At 40.6% G+C, this 21,877-nt stretch overlaps 1 protein-coding gene across 2 annotated transcripts in view; it reads left to right on the forward strand.

The window, feature by feature from the left end:
* Positions 1-21,877, forward strand: part of SYNE1 (spectrin repeat containing nuclear envelope protein 1) — a 475,430-nt gene that overhangs the window by 270,270 nt on the left and 183,283 nt on the right. For both annotated transcript variants that reach the window (XM_034765383.1, XM_034765382.1), the window contains exons 76-84: positions 4,812-5,077; positions 6,518-8,678; positions 9,110-9,447; positions 10,294-10,438; positions 13,171-13,389; positions 17,449-17,711; positions 18,551-18,716; positions 19,668-19,823; positions 20,036-20,188. In XM_034765383.1, the coding sequence (XP_034621274.1) occupies positions 4,812-5,077; positions 6,518-8,678; positions 9,110-9,447; positions 10,294-10,438; positions 13,171-13,389; positions 17,449-17,711; positions 18,551-18,716; positions 19,668-19,823; positions 20,036-20,188 (3,867 nt within the window). The remainder of the gene's footprint in view (positions 1-4,811; positions 5,078-6,517; positions 8,679-9,109; positions 9,448-10,293; positions 10,439-13,170; positions 13,390-17,448; positions 17,712-18,550; positions 18,717-19,667; positions 19,824-20,035; positions 20,189-21,877) is intronic.

Genomic DNA, 21,877 nt, shown 5'->3' on the forward strand with positions numbered 1-21,877 from the left:
CAGATTATGTTGTTCGATTTAAGAACACTTTCACTGCAGATATGACAAAACACAAAGAGGATAACAATGTGAGATTTCTAAAGATAGCTACAGCACTTGACCCATGGTTTAAGAATCTGAAGTACCTTCCAAAATCTGAGAGGGATGAGATGTGGAACATGTTTTCAGAAGTCTTAAAAGAGCAACACTCCAATGTGGAAACTACAGAACCTGAACCATCAAAAAAAAAAATCAACCTTCTGCTGGTGTAAGCATGTATTCTGGAATGGTGGGCGAAGCATGAAGGGATATATGAATCTTTACCGCATCTGGCATATAAATATCTTGCAACACTGGCTACAACAGTGCCATGCAAATGAATGCCTGTTCTCACTTTCAGATGACACTGTAAACAAGAAGCGGGTAGCATTACCACTTGCAAGCAAGCATTAACACTTGTTTGTCTGAGCGATTGGCTGAACAAGAAGTAGGACTGAGTGGATTTGAAGGCTCTAAAGTTTTACATTTTGAGTGCAGTTATTTTTTTTGTACATAATTCTATATTTGTAAGTTCAACTTTCATGATAGAGATTGCTCTACAGTACTTATATTAGGTGAATTGAAAAATACTTTCTTTTTACAGTGCCGATATTTGTAATAAAAAATAAATACAAAGTGAGCACTGTATATTTTGTATTCTGTGTTGTAATTGAAATCAATATATTTGAAAATGTAGAAAACAGCCAAAATATTTAAATAAATGGTATTCTATTATTTAACAGAGCAATTAATCACAATTAATTTTTTTAATCGCTTGACAGCCCTAAATTTGATGTTGAATATTATTCAGAGCTATGGTTGTCAACCCTCCAGGATTGTCCTGGAGTCTCAGGAATTAACGAAGGATTAATCTTTAAAGGCTACCTCGTGATGAAACCTCCAGGAATACAGGCAACCCAAATTGGCAGCCCTATTCAACCCTATTTCTGTACAGAACAGAAATATTCCATTAGAAAGAAACCTGATTTGCTTACACACATGGAGACATTAGATAAGCAGCCTTCAAAGCAGTATGCATTCCTGTTCTTTTAGAAAATAGAAAGCTGCAGTGGTAATTATCTCTAAATAGCCAAACACCATTAAAATTACAAAGAGAAATATGTTCTATCTTCCATTGACGCATCACGACCATGAAGAGCCCAAACTTGCATTCTTTGGACTAGACTTTGTCCAGCTCATCATTGATGTGTTAGATGGAAGGTACAGAGCACTCTTCTCACACTTGTGTCCCAGTGCAGGGGCTGAGCATAGTTGCAGTCCTTGCACTTCTCTGAGTGTGACAGGAGGATAATGGCACTAGTGACCACTAAAGAGGAGGGGAGAAGACCAGAACATGGATTTCTCCTCCCCCACTGCTCCAGTCAGCAATGTTGATAGACCAGGGATGGGAGTCACTCTGAAGGAGAGGTACAGTGTCTACACTTTCCATGTGTGCCCTTCAGCTGTCAGAGGTCCAGTGTCCTCTGGGGCAGTGCAGCTCATGTAAAGCAGAGTCCAGGCCATAGTTGACCTGTAACCGGGCGCAGACTCACCCGGCGGCGCCTCCTGCCGGTCGTCTCGGGGAATTAGCGCCCCTTCTCAGCCAGTGTCGTGCTACCGCTTGCCCCCGTGTCCCTCCGGGACCCCGGGTGACACTTTCACTGGGTGCTGCCCCCTGGCAGTACCCCCACTGTTTTTCCGGGTCTCCCCACTCAGGGGAACCCCCACCCACTACCCCCACCTCGCCTCAGTGGTAGGCTACTGCTAGTCACCAACTCACCCCTGCACCTTGGGGCAGACGGCAGTATAAGCCACTCATCACAGGCAAGGGGGGTTTGGACCTGCTGCCTCGGCCTAAGCTTGGGCTGCCCCTCTGCAATCCCAGTACCTGCCTTAGGCCTTCAGTTAGGCCTGCAGCCTGGGGGTTTTCCAGGCTGGAGCTCCCCAGCTCCTCTAGCCTTCCTCCAGCCCAGCTCCACTCTCAGTATCCTGCTCAGCTCCCCAGCAGCCAGGCCCATCTCTCTCTACAAGCAGAGAGAGGCTGGTTGGGCTTCTGGCTCGCAACTTTTTATAGGGACCATCTGGGCCTGATTGGGGCGTGGCCCCATCTGTTACTGCCTTCCCCAATCAGCCCAGGCTTTCCTTCACAGCTTCACCCCTCTCACAGGGCTGGCTTTAGCCCTTCCAGGGCTGGAGCGGGTGACCGCCCCGCTACATGACCCTATTATGCAAAACTCTCCCGGACTTCAGTGAAAATGCCTAGTTCTAAAAGAATGCAGGACTTGGGCCCTCCTGTGGATAGTCATATGTCTTGGAATCGGAAAAGGTTGCTGTTCAGTGCAAAGTGTCAGGGCGTGTTAAAGCACCGCAAAAAACATTGAAACATGTTAGGCTTACTTGCCTATATTTGTATATTTTCAATTCGATTCCCCTTTGATTATGTTTTTTTTAACTATGCAAATTTGTATGAAAATGTGTCTTTAGTATTTAGGAGTTCATCAGCTCTTGCAGCAAAGTCCCCACATGAATTCATAGTCCGCTTTGACTTGATAAGTAGCAATGGCTCTGATGTCCTATTAGAAAGATGGGAACTAATTAAAGTGTGATTGTCCATCCAGGTGGGAGCTGATGAAGTCCTAAGGAATTTACATCCTATGTTCAGGCAAATATCTCTTATAATTACAAACAAAAGAGAAAAAAATTAGAACTGTCAAGAAATTAAAAAAATTAATTGTGCTGTTAAATAATAGTATAATACCATTTATTTAAATATTTTGGATGTCTTCTACATTTTCAAATATATTGATTTCAATTACAACACTGAATACCACTGTACAGTTCTCACTTGATATTTATTTTTATTACAAATATTTGCCCTGTAAAAAACAAGAAACAGTATTTTTCAATTCACCTAATACAAGTACTGTAGTGCAGTGCAATCTCTTTATCCTGACAGTTAAACTTACAAATGTAGAATTATGTACAAAAAAAACTTGCGTTCAAAAATAAAACAACGTAAAACTTTTTAGAGCCTACAAGTCCAATCAGTCCTACTTCTTGTTCAGCCAGTCTATCAGACAAACAAGCTCTTTACATTTGTAAGAGATAATGCTGCCTGCTTCTTGTTTACAATGTTACCTCAGAACAGGCATTTGCATGGCATTGTTGTAGCCAGTGTCGCAATATATTTACATGGCAAATGCGCTAAAGATTCATATGTCCCTTATTACTTCAACCACCATTTCAGGGGACATGCATCCATGCTGTTGACAGGTTCTGTTCGATAACAGTCCAAAGCAGTGTGGACCAACACCTGTTCATTTTCATCATCTGAGTTAGATGCCACCAGCAGAAGGTTGATTTTCTTTTTTGGTGGTTTAGGTTCTGCAGTTTCCGCATCAGAGTGTTGCGCTTTTAAGACTTCTTAAAGCATGCTCCATACCTCATCCCTCTCAGATTTTGGAAGGCACTTCCAATTCTTAAATCTTGGGTTGAGTGCTGTAGCTATCTTTAGAAATTTCACATTTGTATTTTCTTCGCATTTTGTCAAATTTGCAGTGAAAGAGTTATTAGAACGAACAACATGTGCTGGGTCATTATCTGAGGCTGTTGTAACATGAAATGAATGGCAGAATGCGGGTAAAACAGAGCAGGAGATGTACAGTTCTCCCCCCAAGAAGTTCAGTCACAAATGTAATTAACACATTATTTTTTTTTAATGAGCGTCATCAGCATGGAAGCATGTCCTCTGGAATGGTGACCGAAGCATGAACGGGCATTCAAACGTTTAGCATATCTGGCATGTAAATACCTTGCAATGCCAGCTACAAAAGTGCCATGCAAACATCTGTTCTCACTTTCAGGTGAGATTGTAAATAAGAAGCAGGCAGCATTCTCTCCCGTAAATATAAACAAACTTGTTTGTCTTAGCGATTGGCTAAACAAGAAGTAGGGCTGAGTGGACTTGTAGGCTTTAAAGTTTTACATTGTTTGTTTTGTTTTTGAGTGCAGTTATGTAACAAAAAATTCTACATTTCTAAGTTACACTTTCATGATAGAGATTGCACTACAGTACTTGTATGAGGTGAACTGAAAATACAATTTCTTTGTTTATCATTTATACAGTGCAAATATTAATAAACAAAAATAATATAAAGTGAGCACTGTACACTTTGTATTCTGTGTTGTAATTGAAATAGATATATTTGAAAACATAAAAAATCTTCCAAAATATATAATAAACTTAAATTGGTATTCTATTGTTTAACAGTGCGATTAATCGCAATTAATTTTTTAATCATGATTATTACGATTTTTTGTTAATCACATGAGTTAACTGTGATTTATAGGCAGCCCTAAAAAAAGTGTGAGATATATAGATATAGATATATATAGTACTGGCAGAATTGACTCTAATAAAAGCTAGACTGTTCTGCCTTGTGGGAGAGGTGGGTTAGGTGTGTGCCCAGGAGAAGTCCAGGGAAGGGACTATAACTCAGTCACAATTTCTCCCCTTGTCCACCCTTGCTCCCATGAAAGATGTAATTTGCTACTAGCCTCTTTCCAATTGCAGCTTTGTGGAGATTGCTCTTACACCCCTCCCCCAGCCAGTACTTGGAGCGGCAAGCTAGGGTCGGGAAAGGCTCTTATTCCCCCTTGTATACCTGCACAGCTGCATAAAGCTGCGCCACAGCCTAGCTCTAAGCACAATGTTTTCAGAGTTTTCATTCAAACCTCAGATTATATTTGTAATGGAACATCTCAATTTCATTTTTATTTTGTGTCTCTAACAGGAATTCAGTCAGAAGCTGCATTCTAAAGAGGCAGCTCTTACCGCTGTGACTGAAAAGGTGAATAAACTAACACAAGGACAGGAGTCTCCTGAGCATAAGGAAATAGGTCACTTCAGCAACCAGTGGCTGGACCTCTGCCTTCAGGCAAACAATTTGCTCACACAGCGGGAGGAGGATCTTCAGAGGACAAGGGATTACCATGATCGCATGAATGTAGTAGAAATCTTCTTGCAAAAGTTTACAAAAGAATGGGACAACCTGGCCAGGTAGAGAGGCCTGACTCACACAAAGCTGACACATCCCACACTTGTTAAGAAACCTTACTAGGGTTGCCAACGTTCTGATTTCTGAAAACCAGACACTACAACAGAAGAGCCGGAACCTCTCCCCTCCCTACCTCTTCCCCTTAGGCCCCGCCCATGCTCCGCCTCTTCCTCTGAGGCCCTGCCCTTGTCACTCACTGCTCTCCCCCTTTTTCCTCACTCGATCCCGTCCACCTCTCTCCCCTCCCACCTGCTGGGATCCCTCTGCTCTGAGGCTAGGATGGGAGCCTGCCTGCCCATGAGATGCAGGTAGGAGGTAGCCCCAGCTGAGCAGGGGCTGGTGTGGATTGATGACCCAGAGCCTCCTCTCTTGCCTCCTCCCCCACCCCGCCTCCGTGGTAACTGGAATCTTAGTGTCCGGTCAGTATATGTGACCGGACACTGTACAGGTCCCCTTTCAAGCAGACTTTTCAGTAGAAAACCAGACAACTGGCAACCCTACTTCTTACAGCGTCTTACGAGACTATGTCCACTAAAATCCTTTTTCTATACCTTGCTTAATAAAAACTCCTAATAGCAGAATTCGTTATTTTGAGGTGGAAGGTCGAAGTACACAATGCTTGTATTTTTTAAATAGGTGAGATCCTCAGCTCTTGTCTTCAAGGGGTGTTCACTAACTCCAGCTGAGGATTTGGGCCTATACCTGTGATACCTTTTTCCCTTTAGAAGCCCTTTAATATTCACAGCATAACTGAGAACTGCAGGGTTGTCAGATCTTGCAAGGTTATAGTTTTTTAACTATTTAAAATTTCATGCATGTATAATTCTGTGATCATAAATGAATACATCACAGAATTAATCAGGAATGCACTTCCAAAAGGCATGCTTTGATATTAGTAGCACATGTCTAAACTATTCCATTGTATTTTATATAATGGTTAGTTTTAATTGTCAGATTATTGAAAGTTTAATTTCTCCTGCATCATTGAGATAATATTTTGTGCACTGCCCAAGACTGTGTATTTTAAGAGTTACAGTCCAATTCTGCTCCCATTGAAGTCAATTGGTAAAACTCCCTTTGAGTTGAATGGATTGGGTCCTAATCAAAGGTATATTTTGTTATTGTAATATTTTCTCTAGTGCAATATTTGATTTATTTACATATACAATATGTTACATGTGTGAACTGCCAGTACTTACATTGCTAATTTGAATGTTTTACCAAATGACAAACACCTTGTGGAGGAGGGGGAGGAATAGTAGAAATATTAAACTTGTAGTTAATGATTGAGGTGGCTATCTTCAAAAGAGCTAAGGGATTTAGGCACCCAGATCCCAGTGAACTTCAATATGATGTGGGCACCTAACTGTCTTTGGCTTGTTTGAAAACGTACTCTGAGATATCATCTGGTGTTTCATTTGTACCATGCATTTTATCAACAGATCAGATGCTGAGAGTACGACTGTACACCTTGAGGCACTGAAAAACTTAGCATTGGCTCTGCAGGAGAGGAGATTTGCCCTTGAAGACCTGAAAGACCAGAAACAGAAAATGCTGGAACATCTGAATCTAGATGACAAAGAATTAGTAAAAGAGCAGACTGGTCATTTTGAACAACGCTGGTCTCAGCTGGAGGACCTAGTCAAGAAAAAAATCCAGGTTTCTGTCACAACCTTAGAGGAACTGAGTTTGGTGCATTCTAAGTTTCAGGAACTAATGGAGTGGGCAGAAGAGCAGCAGCCTAGCCTCTCTGAGGCTCTTAAACAAAGCCCTCCTCCAGACCTAGCTCAGAGCCATCTCATGGATCATCTCACCATTTGCAGTGCATTGGAAGCCAAACAGGTTGTTTTCAACGCACTTATAAAGGATGCTGATAGGGTGATGACTAATCTTGGCCTCAATGAAAGGCAGATCCTCCAGAAGTCCCTTTCAGATGCACAGAATCACATGGATTGTCTTAGTGATCTGGTTGGCCAGAGGAGAAAATACCTGAATAAGGCATTATCTGAAAAGACTCAGTTCCTCATGGCAGCTTTTCAAGCTACAAACCAAATTCAGCAACATGAGAAAAAGGTAATGTTCCATGAACATATCTGTCTGTTGCCAGAAGATGTGAGCAAACAGATCAGGACTTGTAAGAATGCCCAAGCTAGCCTGAAGGCCTATCAGAGTGAAATAACTGGGCTGTGGGCTCAGGGAAGGGATTTAATGAAAGAAACAATGGAACAAGAAAAGAGTGAGGTGTTAAACAGACTCCAGGAATTACAGAATGTGTATGACACTGTTTTACAAAAGTGTAGCCAACGACTGGTAGAACTGGAGAAAAATATGGTTTCCAGGAAATATTTCAAGGAAGATTTGGATAAAGCTTCTCATTGGATAAAACAAGCTGATATTGTCACATTTCCAGAAATCAATTTAATGAATAGTAACTCTGAATTGTACTCACAGCTGGCAAAGTATCAGCAGATTCTTGAGCAGTCTCCTGAATATGAAAATCTTTTACTTACACTGGAAAGAGATGGTCAGGAGATCTTGCCATCACTTAATGAAGTGGATCATTCTTACCTGGATGAAAAACTGAATACCCTGCCACAGCAATTTAATACTGTCACTGCCTTAGCCAAAGATAAGTTCTATAAGGTTCAGGAAGCAATTCATGCTCGCAAAGAATATGCTTCATTGATTGAGTTGACAACTAAGGCGCTAACTGAACTGGAAGATCAGTTTTTAAGCATGAACAAAGCTCCTGTGGCCCTTTTATCCAAAGAGGGTGTGTCACTCCAGCAGGATTACAAAGCTGTCTTAGGTGAAGTGATGAACCTTGGTGCAGCAATGGATGAATTGAACCAGAAGAAGGAGGCTTTTCGAAGCACTGGCCAACCATGGAAACCTGAAGAGATGTTAAAACTCACCACCCTGTATCACAAGCTGAAAAGGCAAATAGAACAGAGAATTAATCTTTTGGAAGACACTATAGAGGCCTACAAGGAACACGAGGAAATGTGCCTGCAGCTTGAGACACAATTAGAGGCAGTAAAGAGAGAGCAGATGAAAGTGAATGAAGAAACACTCCCAGCAGAGGAGAAGCTGAAAAGCTACCATTCTCTGGCTGGCAGCCTGCAAGAGACAGGGATTCTTTTGAAGCGAGTTACTGAACATCTGGAAGCACTTTGTCCTCAGCTTGACCCATCCACATATGAGATGGCAAATCATCAGGTACAGTCTTGGCAAGAGAAAATGAAGTCGTTTCATGCTGCCATTGGTGACACAGTGATGGAGTGTGAAAACAGGCTGGTGCAAAGCATAGATTTCCAGACTGAGATCTGCCGTTCACTTGACTGGCTGAGATGGGTGAAAGCAGAACTTAATGGAACATTAAGCTTGGACCCAAAACTACAAAGCATTCAGGAAGAGATCCGAAAGGTTCAGATTCATCAGGAAGAAGTGCAGTCAAGCCTGAGAATAATGAATGCGCTGAACCGTAAAGAAAAGGAGAAGTACATAAAGGCTAAAGAACTGATACCTGCCGACTTGGAGAACAGCCTTGCTGAGCTATCGGAACTAGATGGTGAAGTTCAAGAAGCCATTCATGAGAGGCAGGTTAGTGCATCATTTGGTCTGTATTTTATTTATTTATTTATTTTTCTTCTTGCGAAAACAAACATCATTATAAGGTTGCCTTGGCTTATTGTCTGTGATCATGATGAACAGATTGGCTTTGCTAATCATACTGTCTTTTCTGAGGTCTTAGGCACAGTTCATAGCCCAGCCCTATGAAGCGGTATAGGGACAGAAAAGGAGTAAGACCCACTCCAGCACACACACATACTCCTTGTGGCCTCCTCAGACCTTGAGTCTCAGTAGTGGGCACAGAAAGAACGCTGTCCACAGCTGCCGTTCCCCCCCAATGAGCAAGAGGATGGAAAGGGGTGGGGAGTGGGTGGAGCTGTCACACCTTGTTTGGGATTTTTTGTTGCTGTTGTAGATAGTTGCCTCTGTAACTGTGTGCAGTATTTTCACTGTTGTTTCAGGCTGTTTTGACTAAACTCTATAGCCTATGCCAAAGGTACTACCAAGTGATACAAACAGCTGGTGACTGGCTTGAGGATGCCCAGCAATTGCTACATTTGGCAAGGAATGGTCTGGATGTGGAGAGCTCTGAGGAGAACCTGAGGAATCACACTGAATTTTTCAGCACAGAAAACCAATTCCTTGGTCATCTGGAGGAGCTACAAGCCCTGGTGTCTGAGATGGAACCATTTATCCAGGCCACAGCAAGAGAGGAGCTGTTACATTCTGTAACTGTTTTAGAAGAAAAGGGCAAGGGAACCAAGCAAGAATCTGAAACCCAGCAGGATCAACTGCAGAAGTACCTTTTTATTCACTTTTAAAATTTAGCATCTTTTGTTGATGAGAGAAAGGGGGACACTTCAGAAACTTCACTGGAGTTTGTTAAAGAGTGTATTCTGTTGAATAGAGCAGTAGCTTGTGATTGAGAACTCCTGGATTCTGTTTCCTCCTGTGCTGCTGACTTGCTGTCTGACCATTAGGAAGTTCTCTAAGTTTCAATTTACTAATTTTTAGATTAGTATAGTGGTACCCATCAATGTTATTTACAGGGCTTCATGATTTTGAGAGATTTATGATTGTAGGAAATGTTGAGTTTCTCTCATGAAAGGTATTAGACTCATAGACTTTAAGACGAGAAAGGTCCATCATGATCATCCAGTCTGACCTCCTGCACATTGCAGGCCACAGAATCTCGTCCACTCACTCTTGAAAAAGACTCATAACTTCTGGCTGAGTTACTGAAGTTCTCAAATCATGTTTTAAAGACTTAAAGTTACACAGAATTCACCATTTACACTAGTTTAAACCTGCAAGGGACCTGTGTCCCATGCTGCAGAGGAAGGCAAAAAAAAAGCAAAAAACCCAGGGTCTCTGACCATCTGACGTGGGGGAAAATGCCTTCCTGACCCCAAATTTGGCAATCAATTAAACCCTGAGCATGTGGGCAAGACCCACCAGCCAGATACCCGGGAAAGAATTATCGGTAGTAACTCAGAGCCTTCCCCATCTAGCGTCCCGTGTCCAGCCATTGGAGATATTTGCTAATATCAAAATATGTGAAATGTAGACCTTAGTGTTACAATGTTTGATTCTAAATGATTTTGTGTTATATTAAAACTTTCTTGCTGGTGTTTCATTTTCCAAGGCATACATCTCAGTGGCAGGAGTACCAAACAGCAAGACAGCAGGTTATTGAATTGATGAATGAGGCTGAGGAGAAATTATCTGAATTCTCTATAGCCAAGGCTCCTTCTGGTCATGAAGCAGAAGAGAAATTGTTAGCACATAAGGTAAGGTTACTGAAAACAATATGAATCCAGTTAAAACTTGTGCCATATGCAGGATACCAAGGACAGTCAATGACTTGCATTGTTGTTTGTTTTCCACTAGATAGATGTGTAAGGTGATGAGGTGTCAGATTTATAATGTAGACTTTTATTTACAGGCTAAATGAAATAACAGTTGATTTATAAGAATGACTTCTTCCTATACATAGTGTTTTCAATGGTAGACTCTGAAAAGGCTTAATTAAATATAAAATAACTGCACTGAACTATTCATATGGATCTATTTTAAACAAACAAAAGTTAAAAATTCTGAGTTGAGTTCATGGTATTGCAGGGATATCTTAAACATTTGCGTTCCACTGTCACAGTCTGGGATGCAATCCAGACTGGTGAGGGGTTGTGTCACCACCTGCCCTGCAACCTTGGGTTCCCTCACAGTGCTTTACAGTTGTAGCTCCCAACCCGGGCCCCCCTTACAAACAGCATGCAGATCACACCCTAAGTGTCTGTGTGTAGCTTCAGCCTGTCAGGAACACTCCAGTCACACTCAGGCTTTTCTCAGCCTTGGTTACCGCTTGCAGGGTGACCCCAACACACTCCAAATCCTGAATTTTCTCAAAGACGTATGTTCTGCATGCTCCTGGGTAGTTCAGATATTAGAGGTCAGTCAGTATGCAAACAGGAGTCAGTATGCAAGCAGTTTGATACTTTAACTGGAATTACCCAAAGAGTTCAGTTTAAACACAACACTGGAATAGTTTTGATTAAAAACAATAAATCAAGTTAAATAAACTACAAAGAGAGAGGTTTTAAGTGAGTACAAATATAAGGCATTAAAGTCAGAAATGGTTATAAGAGAAATAAAGATAAAATGCTTTCTAGTAACTAAAACTTAACAAACCATACTTGGTTCAAGGTAAAATTCTTACCATATATTCCCAGCAACAGGGCTGCCCAAATTCTTTGGTCAGAACCCCTCCCAAAGTCCAAAGGCTGGTTCCTTTGTCGTCTTAGATGAAAATGAGAGAGAGAGAGAGAGAGAGAGAGATAACATGGGTTGTTTTTGCCCCTCACTTTTATAGTCCAGTCACCTTTTGAAATGAATTTTCCTGAGGATTATCCCGAGATAAATTTCCTTCCCGCTGTGGGGATGGAAACATGGAGTCTTTTGGTGAAAGAGGCCTCTTGTGGTTATTTACTAAAATGAAGACCCATCTGTTCCTGCCCTTCTTCGTTGCCAAAGAATGGCCACTTGACAGGCAATTGCCCTGTAACTTTGACATTTGGTTAGAGGCATTAGTTTGTACTTTGTCTTTGAGGAACAGGTTTACCCCTGCCCCAGACTTGTCTGGTAAACACATTTCTGTTATAATTTCATTTTATGAACATAAGTTTACATGTAATGTTGCCTCACACATTTCACCATGATATTCTTGACCAGCAAGTTATTAGTTATCAAATGATACCTCACAAGGATTATTTCAGTGGTGCGTAGGCATAAATACAGGGGTGCATTCGGTCACACCCACCCCTTTTTTACCTTGTGTTCTTGAGAGTGAGATTGTCCACACAGAGCTAAGGGTGTGATTTCCCTGCTCATATACACCTATTCACGGTAGCTTTCATCAAGCCAGTGCGAGTATAAATAGCAGTGTAGCTGCAGTAGCATGGATAGTGGCAGCGGAGGCACGGCTGAGCTGTGCCGAGTACTTAACCACTGGTTTCAGGTGGGTTTCTGCTCGGCATGGCTTAACCATGCCTCTGCTGTAGCTACCAGTGCTACTGCAGGTACGCTGCTATTTACCTCTCATCAAACTAATACGAGCATAATGTGAGCACACATACACGAGCAAAGAAATTGCATCCCTAGCTTTAGCGCATACATAGCTTAAGAAAGCAGGTACATATGGAGCTTCAAATGTTTACTCACTGTAGAGAACTATGCGTAGGGCCAGATTCTCCAGATTCCTTAAAGCTAGCATTGGAAACCAGCTGGAGATTACCAGCAGAGAATTTCCACTGACATAGAGCTGGTACTGGTGACATATCTGCCTCCTTTGCCAAGTGAATGCACCGTCCCAGTAGGTTGGGGATTGGGACAGAAATTAGAGTTGATTTCCTTCTGCTCTGACTTCTGCTGGAATCAGGTGGCCCGGAATTGAGGAGCAGAAACTGGCTCCTTTCGGCTACTAGTGTCTATTATGTCCAAGTTCATACCAAGTGGAGATTCAGTGTTTAAACTCATTAGTGTGCACACACAGCTTCCACTCAAGCTACTGCTGGTATGCAAAACTTTTTGCATTCTGCTCATGGACTCCTCACTCATTAAGACCTATATAAATACTGCACAGAGCTAAACCAAATTTGTAAAATGCAGTTACAGTCTGAGGCATACCCACAAGGCATTTTATAAATTAAATGTGCTTTAAAATATACAAAACTGATTTGGCTAAGTTGGCTACTCATTAGACAAACTTGCAATTTGAAGTTACTGAATATAAATCTTCACATGCAAATATTGATAATGGATACACTTTTTTTAAAATTGTTATGTATGTAAAACATTATAATGGCAGAAAACTATTTTGAAAATAATTGCCCTGAGGCTAAAGCCTCATTTCAGCCCATAGCTGTGCTATAGACTTCACAAGGGAAATGTTGATGTATCTTCTACTCTGGTACTGTTAGGCATTGCTATATAAAGGAAAACCCTGCCATTTGTTTTGCTTTTTCAGTCCCTGGTGTCTATGGTAAACGCCTTCCATGAGAAGATCACAGCTCTGGAGGAAAAGGCCTCTCAGCTGGAAAAAATTGGAAATGATGCCAGTAAGGCAACCATAAGCAGGTCAATGACAACTGTCTGGCAGCGCTGGGCACGGCTCCGGAGCATGGCCCAAGAGCAGGAGAAGATATTGGAAGATGCAGTTCAGAAGTGGAAATGCTTTAATGATAAGGTATAAGGGGCTGGGTAACTCCTTTCTACTTCATTGTTTGTACATTTTTGCTACCTGTAATATATAAAAATCTGTGTTACAGATTCAGAGCATTGTACAGACACTACCTCACAGGGCTGAAGGCTGAATTAGTTACATAAGTCCATTAATGTTGTCATCCCCGTTTTACGTGTGAGGAAACTGAGACTAAGAAGCCCAGCTACTTGCCCAAGGCCAAACAGCAAGGGATTAACAATGGCAGAATCAGAATTCCTGACACCTATGCCTATTCCTCCAGACCATATTGCACTCCTGAAATGGAATGGAAATAATATTCTGTACAGTAAATTCAATCCTTTTTTTGTTTTTGATACTTTTAGTAGTTCTCTCTAATCCCTCATTCTTTCCTTGGCCTTCCCAAAGGGCCAACTCTAGGCTGACTCCTCCTTCTGAATAAAGAGAATGGGGTACAATGCCTGAATCAACAACAAGATGTCACTCAACACTCAATGGCACTGCAAGGCATTCCCTTACCATCCTCCCCATCACTACCAACTACCAGAGTGAAAGTACAGTCTCTGAACCCAAATGAGATCTCCCGCAATCACTACTGGGTCAGCCCAGTATCATAGAATTGTAGAAATATAGGATTGGAAGGGATCTCAATAGGTCATTTAGTCCAATCCCCTGTACTGAGACACGACTAAATATTATCTAAACCATCCCTGACAGGTGTTTGTCTGACCTATTCTTTAAAACTTGCAGTGACAGAGAATCCATAACCTCCCTAGTTAATTTGTTCCCGTGCTTAACTACCCTTCCAGTTAGGAAGTTTTTCTTAAATCTAACCTAAATCGTCCTTGCTGCAAGTTAAGCCCTTTACTTCTTGTCCTGTTCTCCATGGTTAAGGAGAACAATTGATTACCCTCCAGTCCATATCTTTCCCAAAGTGTGGTTCTCAGAAGTGGACACAGTACTACAGCTGAGGTCTTATCTTCAGGGATCCTACTTCTTTTGTAATTAAAAAGCACAACATTCTCAGATTTAAAAAAACATTAAAAATCTGTTTTTCGACAATTAAAATGAAATGCTGAACTTTAGTTTCCTTACCCACAATATGCAACGAAACCCCATTTATCCAATCGAATAGGGACCGGGTCCAGATCGGATAGGCAAAAAATTGGATAATCCAGAGAATGGGCACAGAGCTTCAGCTCTAGGCAGTGGGGCTTGAGCTGAGCTCTGCTGCCCGGGTCTGACAGAGGGAGTCCCACTGTTTGGGGCTGAAGCTCTTTGCCCATTTTCCAGATTATCTGAATTTTTTGCTTATCCGATTTGACCCTGGTCCCAATTAGGTCGGATAAATGGGGGGTCCCCTGTAGTTAATATATATTTTTTATATATTTACAAAATGTAAAAATGAAAGATTCACTGTAAAAATACAAATTCTGCATTTTTCCATGGCAAAAAGATTTCTATGATCCCTACTTATCAGTGCTGAGTAGAGTGGAAGAATTACACCTCTACCCTGGTATAAAACGAATTCAGATATAATGCGGTAAAGCAGTGCTCGGGGGGGCGGGGCTGCACACTCTGGTGTATCAAAGCAAGTTCAATGTAATGCGGTTTCACCTATAACGCAGTAAGATTTTTTGGCTCCCGAGGACAGCGTTATATCGAGGTAGAGGTGTACTTCTAGTGTCTTGCTTACAACACTCCTGCTAATACATCCCAGAATGATGTTTGCTTACAGTATTACATTGTTGACTTTTACTTGGTTTGTATCTACTTTAACCCCCAGATCCTTTTCTGCAGTACTCCTTCCTAGGTATCCATTTCCCATATTGTATTTGTGCAATTGGTTATTCCTTCCCAAGTGTAATACTTTACATTTGTCCTTATTGAATTGCTTCCTATTTGTTTCAGACCATTTCTGCAGTTTGACAAGATCATTTTGAATTCTAATTCTGTCCTCCAAAGCGCCTGTGACTCTCCCCAGCTTGATATCATCTGTGAACTGTATATGTGTACTCTCTATGCCATTATCCAAATCATTTATGAAAATATTTAATAGAACCAGACCCAGATGAGGATGGAACCCTGTGGGACCCCCACTTGATATGCCATTGCAGCTTGATTTTTGAGCCATTGCTAACTACTCTCTGAGTATGCTTTTACAATCAGTAGATTCATCTAGGCTATATTTCTCTAGGTTGTTTACGAGAAGGTCATGTGAGACAGTATCAAAAGCCTTATTAAAGTCTAGATATACCACGTCTAACGCTTCCCCCCCCCCATCCACAAGGCTTATTAGCCTGTCAGAGAAGGCAATTAGGTTGCTTTGATATGATTTGTTCTTGGCAAATCCATGTTGACTGTTTATTTATCTCCTTATTTTTTCCTAGGTGCTTACAAATTGATAATTTGATTATTTGCTCCATTATCTTTCCGGGTACCAACGTTAAGCTGATTGGGTCTGTAATTCCCTGGATTGTACTTACAGTACCTATCTATAAAAAGGGAAATATTTGCCCTTTTCCAGTCCTCTGGAATCTCTCACATCCTCCATGAGTTCTCAAAGATGATTGCTGATGGCTTAGATATTTCTTCAGCCTGTTCCTTAAGTATTCTAGGATGTATTTCATCAGGCCCTTGAAGACATCTCATTTGTCCAAGTAACTCTTCTATTTGAGCCTCTGATCCTACCCCATTTAAACTGATGTTCACTATGTTAGATATCCAGTCACTACTAACCTTGTTTGATGAGAACTGAAACATAAAAGGCATTTAACACTTCAGCCATTGCTGCATTTTCTTTTAGTGTCTTACCCTCATCACCGAGTAATGGGCCCACCTGTCCTTGGTCTTTCTCTTGCTTCTAATGTATTTGAAAAATGTTTTCTTGTTACCCTTTATGTCCCTAGCCTGTTTAATCTTGTTTTATATGCTGGCTTTTCTAATTTTATCCCTACATGTTTGTGTTGGGTTTTTTTATATTCATCCTTCATAATTTGACCTAGTTTCCACTTATCATATGACTTTGAATGTCAGATCATTGAAGATCTCCTATTTAAGCCATAGATACTCCCTGTCTTTCCTATTTTTACATTAGTGTACTGTTGGCAACATGCTTTTGTGCCTTTAATAATGTCTCTTTGAAAAATTCTAACTCTCGTTAATTCTTTTTTCCTTTAGACATGCTTCCCATGAAATCTTACCTACAATTCTGAGTTTGCTAAAGTCTGCCTGCAGTCCATTGTTTTTATCTGCTGTTTTCTCTCCTATCATTCCTTAGAATCATAAACGCTATCATTTCATGATCACTTTCACTCAAGCTGCCTTCCACTTCAAATTCTCAACCAGTTCCTCCCTGTTGATCAGAATCAAATCTAGAACAGCCTCACCCATGGTCCCTTTCTCCACCTTCTGTAATAAAAAGTTGTCTCCCACGCATTCCAATAACTTGTTGGATAATCTGCCATGCTGCAGTGTTTCCCCAACAGATGTCTGGATAGTTGACATCCCCCTTCATCACTATCTCCTGTTTTGGATGATTTTGTTAGTTGTTTAAAAAAAGCCTCATCCATCTCTTCTTCCTGGTTACTGGTCTATAGCAGACACCTAACATGACATCACCCTTGTTTTTACCCCTTTTATTCTTACCCAGAGCCTTTCATCAGGTCTGTCTCCCACTTCTATCTCAGTTTCACTACAAGTGTACGCATCTTTGATATACAAGGCAACACCTCCTCCTTTTTTTCCTGCCTGACCTTCCTGAACAAGCTGTATCCTCCCTTACCGATTAAAATAAAATCCAGCTTTGATAGAGGCAGATTGGAACAACATGATGGCTTTTGTTTTTTTTTACTTCCGATTTCTGCTATAGGTTGGATTTGAACTCACTGCCTGGTGTTGTGCTCAGGTTTAATGACCATAACATAGCTTTAGAATCCCCCAGGTCCTGTATAATCATAATGCGTTACTGATCTAATGATGCAGCACTAAGTTTAGATCTTTTCCTATCAACTGTATCCACCTTTTATTTTACTTTTATTGTCAAAACCTGTATCGTTTCCTTAGATTCAAAAAGCCACCATAATGATAGATCAGCTACAAGGTCGCTTACCAGAGAGCTCAGTTGAGAAGGCATCAAAGACAGAGCTTCTGGATCTTCTGGGTTACCACAGCACTTTCATTCTGGAGCTGGAACAGCAGCTGTCATCTTTGGGTCTGCTCAAGCAACATGCAGTGAGCATGCTCCAGGATGTGGAAATGGAGACTTCTTCTCAAGAGGATCTACCATTCATGCAAGAAATCAAAGCAATGCAAGACCGATGCCACAAGTAAGGAGAAAACAGTATTTAAATAAAGTATATTTGCTAGAAAAGTCATGTTCTTTTTACATTAGTGTACTGTTGGCAACATACCAATAAAAAGTTCAGAAACTCCAGTTTCTGACTCAAGTCCTCAATGGGAGTGTGGTAAATGTATTTAAAGTCAGGGTAGCCTAATCAAGTAGCAAGTCCAAATGGCTAAACTGTGTCTTATAACAGCTACTCTATCAATACCAGTCCCTCTCTGGGTGTGTCAATAATATACAGTCATGAGAGAGAGAGAGGTGAGTGAGATAATTTTTATTGGGCCAACTTCTGTTAGTGAGAGAGACAAGCTTTCACGCTTACAAAGAGCTCATCTTTAAGTCTGGGAAATGTACTCGGGGTGTCACAGCTAAATACAAGGTGGAACAGATTGTTTAGCATAAGTAGTTCTGTTCCACCTTGTATTTACCTGTGACACTCATAGTATGTTTCCCAGACCTGAAGAAGCGCTCTGTGTAAGCTCGTCTCTCTCACCAACAGAAGATGGTATAATAAAAGAGATTATCTCACCCACTGTGTCTTTCTAATATCCTGGGACTCTCACGTCTAAAACAAGACTGAATATATACAGTCAAGACACACTAAGTAAAATGGGTAATCTGTGGAGTTAAACATCTGAAACTTAGTATTTTTGTGTTCTGTAACACCACTTCATTTTTTATTAGTCACGCTGTAAAGGCATAATGTTGTGCAACAGTCTCCCTTTGTTCTTTGTATCATTCAGTAAAATTTTTGACAAAATATAATGAAATTTTTAGCAAGCTGTAGTTCTTCACAAATATATTTTTTTTAATGTTTTGCAGCATGCAACAGAAGGTGAAGAAAAGTGGGAAGTTGGTGAAACAGGAACTCAAGGAGCGTGAGGAGGTGGAGCTAGAGATTAATATAGTGAAGTCTTGGATTCAGGAAACTAGAGAATATTTGCCAAACCCCACCATGGAAATAGATGCTCAACTTGAGGAGTTGCAGGTATATCAAACTTGTAATGTTCTCATGCCCCTTGTGAAACATCTTTGGTGTTTTCTATTTATGAGCACTAAATCAGATTAAATTATAATGAATTGGAATTATACAATACGAATGAAATCTTTGCACTAGCGATTGGACAAATTTATAAAACAATACCATCAGCTTCAGAAATGGTGTGTAGCAAGAGAGCTATGATACATTCTCCCTTCCTAGATACCTAGGATAGGAGTTAGCAGCTTTCTTCATTCTATCTCAAATAAAAGTAAACTCTAGAATATGGATGGCAGAGTATAATAAGGTATTTATTTTCTTCTTGGGGGGGAAAACATTTTAAATGAAGATGCTCAAAGTGTATGGACAGAGTATAATAAGGTATTTTCTTCTGGGGGGGAACCATTTGAAATCAAGATGCTCAAAAATGTTTCAATATAGATGAGCTCACACAAGTATTTTCTTTCTTTGGGTGGCAAAAAGTGTTAGAGAAGGTGAACTTCTGAAATATAATGGCATATACAGAAATTAGCTATGCAGACAACTACCTAACAAAGGATTGAGTGGTTAAGAGCCAACACACCAGCTTTTATAATAATCTCAGCACCAGTTTACCTGAGTATTGATTTACATTTTATGTATGAATGAACCCAAAATCTCAGTATAAACTGCTGGTTTTGTATTAAAACCATGTTATGAAACAGAAAACATTTGCATGATGTTTTGATGCAAAATTCTAAATTGTTTGGTTTACTTTAGCTAGCAAGCATTCAGATGGAACTGGTCTGAATTTTCAGTTTTTAGTGAAACTCAAAACCTGGGGATTTTCATGTGATTCTCATGCCTCTACTCTTGATACCTGCAAGCTAATTCTATTCAGTCTTAAGAAATATTTTTTCTCAAAGTTATTGTTTTTCTTTTACAATATTCCTGAATGACACCCTTTTTTCTATCCTCTAGGCTCTCCTCAGTGAAGTAACTATTCACCGCCAAGCTGTTGAGAAAATGGCTGAACAGCAGCAGAATAAGTACCTGGGGCTTTACACCATTTTACCTTCTGAACTGTCTCTTCAGTTAGCAGAAGTGGGACTGGCCCTGGTAACTATACATGACCAGGTAAAACCTACTGGAAGAAGGCACTATATAAACCCATGATACTATGATAATCTTCAAAAGAACAGTAACTGAATGAAATGTTGTGATATTCCAAATGTGATCATACTAAAACTCTCTAAAGCGTTATCTCCTTAGTTTTGCAAGAGAATCCTCCTATGAAAGAAAAGTGTATGATTAATTGGTTTGCTGCTTACTGCTGCTCTTTTTGGCAGATTCAAGCCAAAGAGAAGGAAGTCCAGCAGAGCAAAACATTAAACCAAGAGTTTGGTCAGAAAATCCAGGTGATAGCAAAAGAACTAAATGTAATTCTGTCCAAGTTGAAGGAGAAGACCAATAATACAGCACAAGCTAAAATAGAGCAAAAGGTAAGAAAAACACTTTATCTGCTTATATGGTGGAATGTTCTGAATTGACACATTCCATCTCACAAAGGGCTGAATGGTGACTTTGCCTTATGCAGCTAGAAGGAGTAAAGGTTCCCTTTTTCCAGGCTGTCTGAGGGTTTCTGCACATGTGCACATGCAGGGCTGCCCCCAAATGCTTCCCATGGGAACAAATATGAAGTGGGTGAGAGGGACAGGGAGCAGGCAGAGCTGTCAGGCCATATGTAGAAGAGTATGCTCCCACCTGCTCCCCCCAAAAAGGGGTGTGGTAAATCACCCCCATCATACCCAGTGCAATTAGGGAGCCTCATGAGACAACCACAATGCCCCTTTATTCAGGCGGCACCAAAACAGCATGAGTTATCCCAATGGGCCATCCTTGTTCATGCTGATTAGTACTTTTCTCAGAAAGTAGTTCCATTGATATCAGTGCTCAATGTGCTGCTCAGTTTGACTAAGGGTGACACAATCTGCCCCTTCATGATTTTTGCTGGGTTGCAGAGGCTATTAGACATGTATTGTGCTCATAAATGCTCATTTGTATGAAAGAGTTGCTATTAAGTTTGTCACAAAATATTACATATTTTTTAAAACTACACTAAGGTAAGATGGACTTGGTCACTAGTCTGAAGTGAGCAAAGTGCTGCACACAGAGAAAAATTTACTGACGTGACAGAAAGCACCAATCTCTCTCAGTATGCTGCTTTAAAATTTTGCCTCCCAAGTATATTTATCTGCTGTATAGGGTCACTGAAATGCATCCCACTGAAACTGGTTCATAATTGCCCCAGTTAAGTTGGTGTAAAACCAATTATATGTGTTTTCCTGTATCTCCAACTTTAGATGAAATGTTCTTGCATCATTGGACATCTAGTAATATTTCCACAACTGCATTTCACTGTTAATTGTGAGACAAGGTTGGCTTCTATCACAGCAGTAATAGTTTTGTTTTAATGATGTAACTATGGCTGTAATATACACCTCTACCTCGATATAACGCGACCCGATATAACACGAATTCTGATATAGCGCTGTAAAGCAGCGCTCCGAGGGAGGAGGGGCGGGGCTGCGCACTCCGGCAGATCAAAGCAAGTTCGATATAACATGGTTTCACCTATAACGCGGTAAGATTTTTTTGGCTCCCGAGGACAGTGTTATATCGAGGTAGAGGTGTATGTGGAATACAAACTAGTTTTGAATATATCAAATTATTTCTAGTTGCTCCATTTTTAAAAATTGGAACTTTAATCAATATAAATTCTGCAGCTTTCAATACTGCAATGTAGAGATGAACATATGCACACCTATAGTACAATAGTGTGTGTGTTGCAATAGGTAGATGTATATCTATGGGTAGATCGATTAGCTATGTCACTTTCGTGATGCTGATTTACCATGAACCTTTACCCATCCCATTTGCACTCTAATCCATCACTTCCAGAATATTCCGCACCTCTGAATAGCTTGAAACAGATCTTATTAAAAATAAAGATTAACCTGCCAGAGAAATGTTTAATTTCCTCCAAGACTCTTCTCTATCATAGAAAAACAATCCAAACTAGAATTTTCCCCCATAATAAAACTGTTCTGAGATGCATCGTGGACAATGTTCAGTCCTGGACCAGATTTAGTCTTTGTTTGATTTGTGTAATAATAATTGTAAAGGGTACC

Source organism: Trachemys scripta, chromosome 3 (assembly GCF_013100865.1).
Source record: "Trachemys scripta elegans isolate TJP31775 chromosome 3, CAS_Tse_1.0, whole genome shotgun sequence".
Lineage (NCBI taxonomy): Eukaryota > Metazoa > Chordata > Testudines > Emydidae > Trachemys > Trachemys scripta.